The following is a 13,868-nucleotide window of genomic DNA, read 5'->3' on the forward strand; positions in this document are numbered from 1 at the left end:
GTCTCAGAAATGCAGAGACTTGTCCCCGAGCCTGATCCAAGGGCAACAGATAGCAAAAAAGATGCAATGCATATTTTAGAATAAAGACCTCTTTGTAATCATCAGCAGAGTTAGGTAAGCAAGGGAGAATAAATATTCCCTACCAGCTAACAGAGAAGTAGGTCCTTACCGCAGGCTGGGCTTAAGGTACACTGATAGACATTTATATGGTCGATACCAAGGACTTAGTCCTCAAATTACATTTTCACCTTTTGGGTATGATTAAGGTTTCATAACACTGAGGAAATGATCTGGAAAAACACTTGAGCTCCTCCTGTCATTTGGGAATGGGACTAACCCTCCCAGTTCAGTTAATACTAATACTCCCATCTAGTTCCCATGTCCCCTCATTTTTACTTCTCTATCTCAAAAAAACATCTGTAAGGAAAGCAAAAACTATGGAAAAGCTTGCATGACAAGACTGTAGTAGAAGCACACTAAAACTTCTGAGATTCAACCATACTCGAGGAAAGAGGGCTTCCAATTTTGAAAGAAGAAAGGCTGATTACTAGGTCAAATTCAATTGCTATTGGGCTTTACTATGACACTAATGCTTTGTAATTGTGTTTGAAGATGCAGATCATGATGTAAGATACATAATGAAGATGAAACCCTAACTTCAAAACACTAGTGATTTTTTGATGATAAGGTAGTATTTTCCTCATGTTTGAAGTAGGCACTTCATAATCCTCCAGGATTATTCCTGTTATGTTTAAAATAGTGTGGTTAATTGATGTAGGTGGCTATACATTTGGAGCATTTTAATGTCTGCATACATTAAAAGCTATCAAAAGTAAGATTTCTTCATATTATTGCAATTTCATTTTTTAAATATAGGGATTCAGATTTAAATCTAATTTAAAAAGCACATTTAAACATGAGCTCTGTACACCTTTGTCTTGTTGGTAAGTCTGACGTTGTTCACTGTGCTTCATCCAGGCCTCGTTCCATACATTTTCTTAAGAACAAATCAGCTTTGAGGTTGTTTTGCAAGGATTTAATCTCTTATGCATTTAAGAGTTGACTTAATCTGTGTATGGAAAAGCTCCCACATTCTTTATCTCCCTCTCACCGGCTTGCCCAGTTGAATTTAAAAGACAGAAGGCTACATACCTTAACTGGTACCCTGCCTTCGAAAACACACTGCCTCTGTGGGTTAATGGCATTCTCAGTACAGCTGTTTGTTTTTGTTGGTTTTTTAAGTTTGCACGATCCATAATTAAATCTGAATTATTCTAATTTACTATGCTGTGGTGTTGCCTCTCCTCTCCACTAAATTAACAGTGGATATTGAAAAGAAAGCAACTTTCTCCAGGGATGGAGACGCTCTCCAGAGGCTACTTCCCCTCATCTCACTCGGCTGATCCCAATTCTCCCTTCCCAGACATTCTCACGTTGGTCATGGATTATTCATTTACCTGCTCACAGCAGAGAGAACATGATGTCCTACAACGATTGTTAGGGAGACACCACTCCTGTTAGTTTCTCATCAATACCTTTTTATTCTCAGTGAAGATCTTCTTGGAAATGTTTTACATGTTGCAGCTATTTTGTTTCCTCCACTTTAGTCACTTCCAGTTGAGCAGAACAATATGAATGTACTCGCCCTACCTCTGCTCATTAGTTCAAAGCACATTTTAATCAGCAGGTTCCCTTTCAAACTCTTGGGGTTTGTTTATATTTTAGTAACCCGCTGGTTCTTACAAGAATTTGAAAGAAATTCTACCGTACAGCACTAAGTAAGATGGCAATCTTGAGCTGAGGCACAAAGGCTGAAATAGCCACCTGAACTGGTTCTGTTACTGCCTCCCCCAAAATGTAGCCATCTGCCACAATTTTGGCTGGAGAGGAATCATTAATACAGCACCAGTCCAACCTGCCAACCCGAAGCCTCACACCAGGATAAAAGGGAAACTGCCTAATTAGAAACTAAAGTACAAGCATTCCACAAGCCAACTTCTCTTTTAATATTACTAATGCAACACTATGTTATCTGCACATTTACAGCCCCCACCTGCTTTCTTAGACTATTCCTCTAATTTGGTTAAAGAATTTTATCAAACACTCACTGACTTCTGTGATTTTCTCTCCCCACCAGCAGCTCCCTGTATTACAGATGGCACCAAGGAAAGTAAAGTTTCAGACCAAACCCATCTAATTCAGAGATACAGGAGTAAATCAATGCACACTTTTTTTTTTTGCACGCTTTTTTTTTTTCATTTCCACTGCATTTTAAAACATTCAGCTCAAAGAGAAAAGCTTCACATCTGCAGCATCCCCACATCCATCACTGCTCCTTTGACCAGCACCAGGCTGACCTGATCTTTTCAGCTTTAGGGCACCTTTTCAAGCCACTCTTTGGGATCTCTTTTTGCAGGCAGACGCTGAGGGAAGCCAAACACATGACAAGAGTTCCCCTCAAGAGTTTTGGGCTCCCACAACCTCTCTCAACCCTGGCTTCCAGTCCTAACATGAGGTGTGGACCAAAGAGATGGGATGCACTTGCCCCTTTGACCTGAAGATCTGCTTTCTAGAAGATACCTACATTATAGTATATTTTATTTGTTATATTATATATAATCTGTGTAATACTGTATGCTCGCCACTGTCAATATGATTTTTTTTTCTAGGAATAATAATAATAACAACAGGACTAGTGAAGGAGACAACATTTCCTTCCTTAAAAAAGCAAAAGTGGAGAATGGAAAATGAGAAGTGATAAGTCAGATGGGAAGAGTTTGGTTTTCTTCACTAAATTACATAGCACATCTGCAGGCTGACAAAGGGTACTTCAGCCAAAAATCGGTTTTTAGCTTGTTTCTACTGGATCATCTTTCATCTGGTGCTGAATTTGAGTTTGTAACCCCTATTTACAACAGATAGTTACTTGTCAGATGTCTGAAATAACTGAGAATGGAAGTATTTCAGCCTACAGAAGCTCCTCCATAGCAAGAAGAATTGCTTTTTTTGGAAGAAGCACCTGGGCACACTCAGGAGGAATGGAAGACAGATCAGCAAAGTGCCTGCCAGATGATTCCTGTGTGCAGCCACATCTGGGGCCAAGGAACAGACAGGAGGGACAATACTGAGAACAACTTTAACGGGAATTAACAGCATTTGACTGAAAGATCTGGGAAAAATTACAAAGAGCACCCAGTGGCCTGTTGAAACTACACAGTCAGGAAGAAGTGGATGACTAGGCAGCCACCAGCACCTGGCTTGCAATGGCAATGTGTTAATAGGCAACATAGATATAAATAAGAGAGGACTTAAAGCTAAGACCGAAAGAGAACAAACATAGTTCAGCAGTAGCAAACTAATGTTCTTACAGCCCTACATGTGTTTATCTTCCTTGTGCAGCACCACATCCACTTTCCCAGTATGGCAGCAACTAACAGTGTTTATGGACCTTAAAATGAAACTCATTCAGCACATTGTGTTCATTCAGCTACTGACGTGACAGCCTCAGTAATCTGTTTGGGCAAAGCTCATGAAGGAAGCCAAACTCAGTCATGAGTTCACCATCATCAGCAAAGTGAAGTTGGAACCTAAAATGTGCTCTTGAAAAACTGGTCAACGTGATCCTGTTGCACTAAGCTGCACTCCAATTACCACTTTAGGGATTAAACAGTTATTACTCTAAGGAAAGCATTATTTTTCTTATGAGGCTGCTGCAGATGTGCAGAAAGTAGCTTTCACTACAGCGACAACCTTGGGTCTAGATGCTGCTCTTATTTACAATCTCCTGTCTGAAATATTCAGTTATCCACGAAGCCTTACCTGCAGATGTACACAGGCCAAAATGCAAGAGAAAATTTTATTTCTCACCAAAACCAGGGATTCCTTGAAAATACTTAAGGAATAGCATCTAATTCCATGTCTTACTTCATTACTAACAGCTGAAACATGTCATATCAAACATTTAATGTGGTTTTATCACATGACACACATACAGTTAACTCATATCTTCTAAAAGTGTTTACTCCTGTTTCTAGGAACAAAGTTGAAATGCATAAACAAATTAACCATCTGACACTTGGAACAGTTCTCCCTCTTCTTTTTCATTTGCACAGCCCTCATTGCAAAGCCCTAAGTACAGGATCAGAATACCCTTAATACAAATGCCATTATTGTTAATAGCAATACTCACCTACACAATGCAGCAGTATGAGGAGAAACTACCTGGAAAACTTTTCTGAATGCTAATTTTCTATCTACCTACGCTTGCACAGTAAACTGTAGCATGCCATTTGTCTTGGTGCTCATTCGTAATTTCCTTTTATCACTTATGTTTTACCCAATATGAAAATGATTTTTCCTGAAGGTTTTTGCAAGGATATGTTAACTTACCTAATTTTATATTTTAATAGAATTTCACAAGCCAGTAGGACTGAAACATATCAGTAATTGCTGCTAAAATGGGTGTAAATTGTCTTGATCAAACCATGAGTGTAAACAATTCTTTAATTAGACTGCTTGAAACTTGCAATAACCAGGGAATGATGATGCCAGTCATCAGACAAGGGCATCACATTTAGCAACTGATCTCTCTGTGCTTCTATTCTACCTTCCTTGACATTAATACAGAGCAAACATACATGCTGAGGCTCATTCATTCAACTACTTCCCAACACATGGAAACTGTACTTGGCACTGTCATTCTGCAAAGGCTTAGACCAAATCTGAGATGATACTCCGCTTCTCCAGCCAGGGGACCTGCAGTGGACACTGTGACAGACCATCTTCATTTCATCTGTATGTTCTCTGCTGTTTGTTGTACTTCCTCAAGGAATAACCAGGTCACAGAAAATGTGCTGGCAGGAGGGGAAACAGTTTTCTCCCCTATATAACATTTCAACATGCTTGGGGAGAAAAGGTTTCCAGTTCCACTGGGTGAAGACGATGGAAGTGTGGGAGAATTATCAATGATATATATGCTTAGGTTGCTTCTTAGCCAACCCCACCCATGACTCTCCCTTAAAATGTAATTATATACATATTTGTTCAAATTTCTGTACAAACACAAAAATCACAGAACTTAGCTGCAACATACAGTTGTCTAAAAGAAACACATGCAACTGATAAATGACCCACTAAAAATGTACTTGCTAATTCTCTTTCAGACTGGATATTGTAAGCATTTTAAGACACTGAGAGGTATAATTAGGTGTAGGAACAACTACAGACTAATGACTGCCACAGAAGAAAAAACTCAAAAAACATTAATTAGGTTCCTTTGTTCCACAGAGAGGAAAAATCCGTAGTATTTCGGAAAACAGTGCAATTTGATTTACATGATTTTCTTGACATTACCACAATTAGGAAATGAAGTCACAACTGATACTTTATTTAAAGAAAAAAAGGAATTTCATAGTCCTTCTTACATAAAGGTCACTTACTCTTAAATAACGTTCCCATGTACTGAGCTTTCTAGAAACAGATTTTTCTTCATTTCCACTCAGTGCTACACATAATTGAAAGGACAAGTGATGCTAATCTGATCTTACTAAATGTCACCCACTGAAGAGCTAAGGAGAGATAAAGCAGATACATTTCTGATGTGCACACCTTCTCAAGCCCTTACATTAATCAGTGGCAGGAGATTTCCAAGTATTTTGCTTCACAGGTCTTGCAATCAATGAAACATTTGGTCTCCAACAACTGGCCTGTTACACCTCATTACAGCACGGAAAAGTTAAAAACAATTCTTAATGACCACGACACACTGAAGAGCACTGGCTGACCATCATTACATAAAACCAGAGCTGAATATTTTCCGAAAGGCCCTTAAAGTTATCGGGCCAGAATGGGACTTATGATGATTTTCTTTATTTCAAAGAATTTGCTCATCTTTCTACTTCTGTTCGTGAAAATGCTTCAACGCCATTTTAAAGCCAACTTCTACTGTAAACCAAAGAAGGGACAACTCTAATATAGTGAGCTGAAGGACTTCAACACAAAGCTGTCATCAGTAATTCCAGATGTCTCAGGGAATACAGTAAAAATGTCCTCTGAAAGACTAAGGATATGACAGAGGTCAACTCTGAGTTATCCATGTTTATACCACAGTCTCTTCCCCTTAGTCAAGTACCATCTCTTCTCCCCAAAAGACTCTAAAACACTCTTCTTTATCATTTATTCTGTGTCATTTTTCACCAGTCTGGTTTCCTAGAGGGGTCAATGCCCCAGGCCTGTCAGTGTTCCAGAGGCATTGGGACAATGCCCTTAACAACACGCTAACTTGGCCAGCCCTGAACTGTCCAGGCAGTCGGACTGGATGACTGTAGGTCCCTTCCAGCTAAAATATTCTATCTATTTAGTTATTCCCTTAGATGTCCACAGATTACTGGTATTAGCCTGTGCAATTGAAGAGGCCAGTGACGCTCAAAGAACCACATTCCAGTATTTTCCATAAGCACACACACGAGTGAGCAACCCCTCAGTCACAACAGGGTTTATTTAATGGGAATGATCTCAGAGAGGACTCCTACCTCTGTAACTAACTGCTGCTTCTACCAATTCATATGTGGGCTGTCATTCTCTGTTCATTAGGAATGATAGCTCTCCCAAATGTACAAAACTGTGCTTTGCATCCTTTCAGGAGCATCTCTCACTGTGATTGATGCACACAACGGAGAGCAAAAAGGGACTGTCAGACAGGGAACAAATAAATAGATCTCATTGTCAGGAACTGCCAGCTCCAACTGTTCTCAAACACAACAGTGACCCCATCCCACTCCTCTGCTGTGCCCACACCTGGATGCACTTCAGCCCCACAGTCCTCTGGGCTCTGGCTCATTTCAGGAATTATCTGAGCTAATTGCTGTAAACCCAACACCAGAGGAAGCCATTTCATGCAAGGACTCTGTCCAAGCAGGAAGAGACAGCACAACCTAGATGAGCCGTTTCTCTGCATCTCTGGGAGCTCACAGGGACTATAAGCCAAATTAAAAGCTAAAAAGACCTAGTAGAATATCAAGTCCAAATTCCTCTTAATTAATAGCTCTTAAGAGACCAATTGCAGTGGGAAAAGTTGGTGCAAAAGCAAAGGATCATGCTAAAGCCTTCTACAAGAGCAAAGGGAGGAAAAAAGCTGCCAGGTAACATAACATATTTTATTCTTACAGGGAAACTTACTATTTTCTCCAATACAGAAACAGGTTTAAAACAATTTATAGTTCTGCACCATCCTACCTGCAGTGCTACATGAAAGCAAAGCAAAGCAGCCTGCTGGATGTGTCCAGCTGACTGGATCCCACACTGCTGCAGGTGATGGGCTCCTGCCAAGCATCACTGCACTCTGAGGAAGCTGATTTTACCAGTCAGACTTTCAAATGGGCATTTACATTCATTGGACACCTCTCAGTATTAGTACAGGGGAGCCTGTACTCTCTCTGCTTCAGTACAGATGAGGTACTGGGAGGTATTAAGGCATTATTCATAGTTGTTTTATTACTTAAAATTAGAGCTTTTGGGCCAGATCTTCAGCTGGCATAAACTCAGCACAGCTCTATTTAAATTAAAGGAATTGTGCTAATTTACATCAAATTATGATCTGTACTGAAGGTCTCTAAGGATTAGCTACTTGATAAGTCAGTTATTTTACCTAATTGAAGTAGTTGAGAGTGTTTCTTAATAAATTATGAGCCATCTATGATATTTATTCATTGAAGAGCTCAGACTGTTAGGTAATACTTGCGTATTATCTTTCTTTCCTTCTCTTTTTTAACTGAATATATCTCATCCCAACCTTGGAGCTACATTATCATATCTTCCAATACGAAATTCACATGGGAAAACAGTTTTTGCTTAGCACTGTTAATTTAAACACAGATTTCTGTGTTTCTTGCACACTTTATTTCAAAATTATTGCGTTATCCACCAAGCCAGTGCCAAGCTCATATTTCCTAATGCTCCAAAAACATTACAGCTACAAAATCCTGACCATCATGATGCCCAAAAGAACTTACCTTTTATTTCTGTCTTCTATCTGCAAGATATAGACCATGTCATCAGCAACGTGAAGCTTGGAGCTGCTGTCTCCCCACTTCAGCTTCAGGCTCTGAGGCCCTGCTGCAGCACACTCTAACCGTGGAGGTAAGGGTGGTAAAGGCCTGGTTTTTGCTTTAATAAAGTGGCTAAAAGGTCCAGCTCCAATTTCATTGACAGCCTGGATCCTGATCCTAAAACAAACAAAAAGGCAAATGTTAAATAAAGTGCTTTCACCAGGTTCTTGACATAAAAATGCCTTAGAGAAACAAGAGAGCCTTGGCAAACTGGAAGGATCTGCAAACACAACAAATACCATCCTGTTTACATTGCAAGAGCTGCAGTGAAGATGGCAAGAAATGCAGTAAGGCAGAGGGGGAGGATTTGGGTCAACAACCTCCGGACCTGGTGACAGTCCCTTCAGCCACACAAACAAGGGACAGCAGCACAGGAACAAGTGCAGCCTGGGAAACACAAAGTATGTAACCATGAATAAATAAAAAGCAGAAGTGTGTTGTGGTCGTCTAGCAAAGATCATGGGCTAATTAAGGTGAAATCATTCAGTGAAAGCATTGGTGTCACTGCCATGAAACCCATCTCCATGTTGGCAAACATCCCTGAAGACCAAAGAGCAGTGTTATTTCAGTGTGTGCAGTGTCTCAAAAGGCACACTATTTAAGTACAGGAAACTCTACTGGGAAGAGCTAATGGAGAAGCTTAAATCCATAAACCTCCTACACAAACTGCAGAAATATCTATTAGATCAAATAAAAGTTGGACTCAGGTTGCTCTCACAAGATACACAAAAGCCCTCCAGCCATTTGAGTCACATTAAGGGCATCCAGAAGAAGAGCAGACCACCTGCCTGGTCACAGAAGCTTTAATTTGGAAATATTCCTAAGACTGAGCCAGTCTTCTAAATTCTATTTCTTTCTTAAGATAATGACTCCTGCCCTCTGCTTTGTCACTTTCTCTTGTCTGTCTGCACCTTAGTTTAATAATTTGCACACTGAGAATCTGCTTACAGGGATGAGTGAGGAGTAGCAATCTTTGGCTACAGTAACATCAACAGCACCATAAACAAAAATGGGAAATATGAATTTCAAAAGAGCTTGGAGGACTGCGTAAATAGAAATATTGGTACAGACAAGCCTGAAAGGTTTCAAAACAAAGTGAAATAAGAGAAAGTAGGATGGAGCAAATCAATTAAGTTTTGTTTGTCTGTTTTTTTTTTGTTTTTTTTTTTTAAGATAGTTCAGCCTAGTTAAGATAGCTGGAAGATGCCATTTACTTTTGGAAATCCTGTGCACAGCAAGTCTTGTATTTTTCTCATGGGAAAGACTCTCTGCAAGAAGTGTTGCTTCTCAAAACTACCAGCCATCAAGAAGGCAGAAGTCTCTGGGGAAGGTGGTAGGGGGAGAAAGAAGAGCAGAACCTGGCACACCCCCACGATTGCCTGCTTCAGGGAAAGCAGGTGACAAATAGAACTGTCTTTGCTTGGCAGAGCTACTTATTTTGACTGAAGGACAAAAAGTGATGTAAGTTCACATAAACAACGTATGAAAAATTACTTTGCTTTGAACAGCAAGTTTTCAGCTCTACTATTAGAATAAGAATATGTAGAGTTAGAGGGATAGGGAAAAAACCCTCCAGTATTCCTCATTAAATAAACTCCCAAAGTGTATTTGCTGCAATTTCAAGGAAAAAAGGGTTACATTATTAATAAACATATAGCCAAATAATAGAGCCTTATCTACTGATTAAGTAGTTGAAGCAATTGCACACTAGGAATGTACTGTGCTTACACAGTCCTGTAAATGTGTAGTTAGACCTTTGCTTATTGATCCAGACATTAACAGGGGTAATGTATTGCTTGGTGTGGAGCTGCATTTTCCTTCTAACCTTCCTTTTGGCTTCAGGAAATGCATCCTGACCACCTTACAACATTAGACAATGGTGATTTAATCCCCTTCCTCCCAAAGGGCAGATGGCAAAAAGGAAGATCTAGTGGGAGCCTCCTCTTCAAGTGCTGCATACATTAAAAGCATTTGGCATAAAAAGAACAAAAGGTTTTTCTAGTATCTGAAGAAGTGTAATTAATACAGGCATTGATCTTATTTCATATTATGTTATTACATCAATATTTAATATAGTAAATTTGTGTCTTTATAGTAACAAAAATACTGTGAAAACTGCCTGAATTTTCATTGTTTTCTGGCAAGCTATCCATTAGCATATGAACATAAACAGTAACAGCTACATTACAAAATGCTACTACTTATTTTGTAGATTGATTACAGCAACATGCTCTGGAGCACATGGCCTTTTATTTTTTGGCTTTGTTTTATTTGATATTATTTAAAGTCCCAGTAACAAAGCCTCTCCTGTCCTCAAGTAATTTTAGCTCATTTCCAAATGGCAGCCACCACACCTGAAAACAAGCAGTGACTGAAATGAATCTCAAATATATTTCTTAGGCGGAAGCTGATGGATTTGTTTTTTAGATATGTGCATCAACAGACACCTGGCATTCGCTTGTCTTCCTTTTGCCAGGTATTTGCACAAGGTAAAAATGTGTCTTTTCCCTCTTTTGTTGCTGTTTTCCCCTGCTGCACAGTGTTCTTGCTCCCCACTTCTGACACAGAAGTACGCCCACACACCCCCTCCTTCCCACTCTGGAGCACAGTAAGACTGATGGAAACTCTTAAGACTTAAAATAAAGACAGGCATCTTCCAAATGAATGATGATACTGGGAAAGGAAGAATAGATTTATTTGACTCTACCATGGCTGATGTGGCTACTCTTTTCCACTGATTGCACCACCATAAAGCTCCATAAATTGCAACTATCATCCTCAGGGCCTCAGCTTCGACAGAGACACATAAAACAACTAACTCTGGTTTTCTGTGCATGTGACAGGGCAACCCAAACCCAGCTCTCACCTCCCTCTGGACCACAGTAGCATTTCCCCAATGCATAACTTTAAAAGTCCACAGGGAAGGGGAGAAGGAAGGGAAAAAGAATGGGCAGAAAGGAGGACCGTGTGGAGAAGGAAGGAGAGCAGGTGGTGGTGGTAGAACATCTTGTACTGCACCATCTCTGCTCCAGCTCAGGTGCCTTCCCATGTCCCTGCCCCAGCAACACTGAGCTCTTCCAGCTGGGTGGCACAGCCAGGGTGGATAAGAGAAATTCCAAAACTAAATGGAAACCAATTACTGTTTACAGTAATTGGTACTGGGAAAAATCAACTCTTTATTTTCATGTAAAAGTACTGTATAGACATATAGAAATATTTGCAATAAAACCACTTCCTGAATTCCTTTCAACTTTTTCACTAATCGTTTCTAAGTGAAAATACCCCAAACACCCTCTTGGAAAGATGGTTTAATAATCTGACAATCACAATTTGTAAACAAGTTTTTTTTTAAATTTAAAGACTATATTTAGGAATAGTGCCTAATTCTGCAGACCCTACAAAATAATATTTGTATTCATTCTTACATTTTCCCACTGTGACTTTTAAACATTGAGAAAAAAACATAAATCAGACTAAGCAAATTTAGAAACCATGAAATGATCTTAAACAGACCATTCTCTCTTATAAGATTCTTGACCCAGGAAAACACACTAAACAGGATGCTATTTTCAGATTGGTCACAAAATCCTTTGTGTAGTATTCCAACAAACTGAAAAATCAACTTCTGAATTAATTTTAGAGTCTGACATGAGAAGACTTTGATTTCCTAGTTCCCATAAGTGGAAGGGCAACAGTTGCAATACACTTGCCTGTGGAAACCTGTGGGAGTTAAAATGCCATGGACTTCCAAAGGGAGGGGAAGCAGCTCCCCCATGAGCAGCAGCCTGGATATGATGGACAGCAACCACACACAGCCCCACAGACCCTCACCCAGACTGTGCTCTCCTGGGGCTGGAACAAGACTCAGTTTTACACTCTGAAACAAATGTTTTATAACCCTCTTAAATATTGCTAATTTGAGCATCCATGTTCATTCTTCTCTCTTCATCTTGGATGATCTTTTCCTTGATATGGTTTAAGGATTAAAAATATTTAGAATTTTTATTCCTAAACCAAATTAAAATTAAGAGTTGCTATTAAAATTTAATAGTGCTACTATATTTTTCTGCACACTGTGTAACTTTAAAAGAGCATAACCATTATTAAAAATTGGATGTTGTTTCACAGTGAAGTATCTCAACAGCAGAGCACAATTATCTATGGCATGCGTTGAGTGTAGCTTGGGAACAGAATGTAACAGAAAATGGATATTTCTATGACTGCTGAATACTTATTTATTGTGGAATATTTATTAACTCACTCCTAGTTACATCAGTTCAGGGAAAACCAGTCCAAGTACATTACTCTACAATCTGAGCTTCCAGACCTTCATTGGCTATGTCAGTAAAGCAGAAAGACTGCAGAACTCAGACATATTTGTGCAGCTGCTCACCAGCCAAGATGTTTTACACAGTGCTTTGGGGAGGCATCTGCTTTTTGCAGCAGGAGAGCTGGGCTGTGCCTGACGCTGGATAACTCCTCCTGGATCAGCCCTAGGATGGCCATCAGCAGTGTGACAGAGGCATGTCCCAGCTCCTCCTGCCTCACATGTATTTTGGCACATAAATCCTTCTCATGGCATTCTGGTTGGGTTTGCTACTAAGACACATAAACCATTCAACTTGTTAGCTTTGAGACCACCTCTGCCAAGAGCTTGAAGTCTGCTGGGTGTATTTTGGGCTGCTCCTGTACAGCTGTTCCCACACAGAAGCTGGAGGCAGCAAAGCCATGCCAGACCCAAGCTAACAGGTCCAATGGGGTGGACACACATAGACAGGCTGCTAGAATCACCCTGCTGTCCAAAACAACGTTCCTTTCCAATTTTGGACCTGGTGGATTCATAATAAGCAAGATTTGCTTTCAATTTTGTGTTCCCACAACCAAAAAACATTGACATTGGAATTCCAATGCAACTAAAATACATAAACCCTCTGCTGATTTACTTCAAATTCTGACGAAACTTTGGCAAGAGAGTTCAGAGTCTGAAACCCAGTAGTACTTGGCTTGTTTAGTCTAGGAAAAACACATTCACTGCTTTTAAACCCAACAGGGAATAAACACTTGAGAGAGAGAAGAGCTAATTGTGTTAAACAAAGTTGACACAAAAAGAGAAACCATCAGTGAAGAAATTTAGAGGATGAGATCAGTGATGTTCTGAAACATTCTTCTGAATAACATTCTTCTGATGGCAGAAAACCCACCATCTTTTAGCACACAGCCTGATAAACCTGTTCCTTAAGGATACACTATCAGAGCATAGATGTTCACTGATCAAAGACAGGAGTTAAGATATGCTTGAAGAAGAAATATCAGTGAGTTAAGGATGAATAACAAAACCACTCTGACATATCTATTTTTGATTAGCAGAAAACCACTTCAAACTATAGATGAGGTGCATTTTTGCAATCCAACTGCAGTGACTTGCCTTCTCTGACAGGCATGAGATGCAAGATTTGGGGTTTCTTTCTCTTCCTTTATCCAAGAAAAGAGCTCTCCTATATTATTACTTCTGATCAGTCACCCCCTGGTTTGTGCTCTTCACAATGTTTTTTTTTGATAGGAACTTATTCTTACAGCAATATTTAGAACAGTTACAGTTAATACTTGTGGCTTCAGCTGTTTTATTTGGGTCAGAGACAGGCAGACTCCCTGACTAAATGATGTGATTTAATATGGTGCTTTTTACAAAATAATGAAATAAGAATGCAAAAAAAAATAAAATTCCAATCTCCATTTCCAGGCTTTGAAGATGATGACATTTCC

At 39.6% G+C, this 13,868-nt stretch overlaps 1 protein-coding gene across 2 annotated transcripts in view; it reads right to left on the reverse strand.

The window, feature by feature from the left end:
* FNDC3B (fibronectin type III domain containing 3B) overlaps positions 1–13,868 on the reverse strand; it is a 191,794-nt gene that overhangs the window by 15,414 nt on the left and 162,512 nt on the right. For both annotated transcript variants that reach the window (XM_017827764.1, XM_017827765.1), the window contains one exon: positions 8,010–8,222. In XM_017827764.1, coding sequence (XP_017683253.1) covers positions 8,010–8,222 — 213 coding nt within the window. The remainder of the gene's footprint in view (positions 1–8,009; positions 8,223–13,868) is intronic.

The sequence above is a fragment of the Lepidothrix coronata genome, unplaced genomic scaffold (assembly GCF_001604755.1).
Source record: "Lepidothrix coronata isolate B3197 unplaced genomic scaffold, Lepidothrix_coronata-1.0 Scaffold142, whole genome shotgun sequence".
Classification (NCBI taxonomy): Eukaryota; Metazoa; Chordata; class Aves; order Passeriformes; family Pipridae; genus Lepidothrix; species Lepidothrix coronata.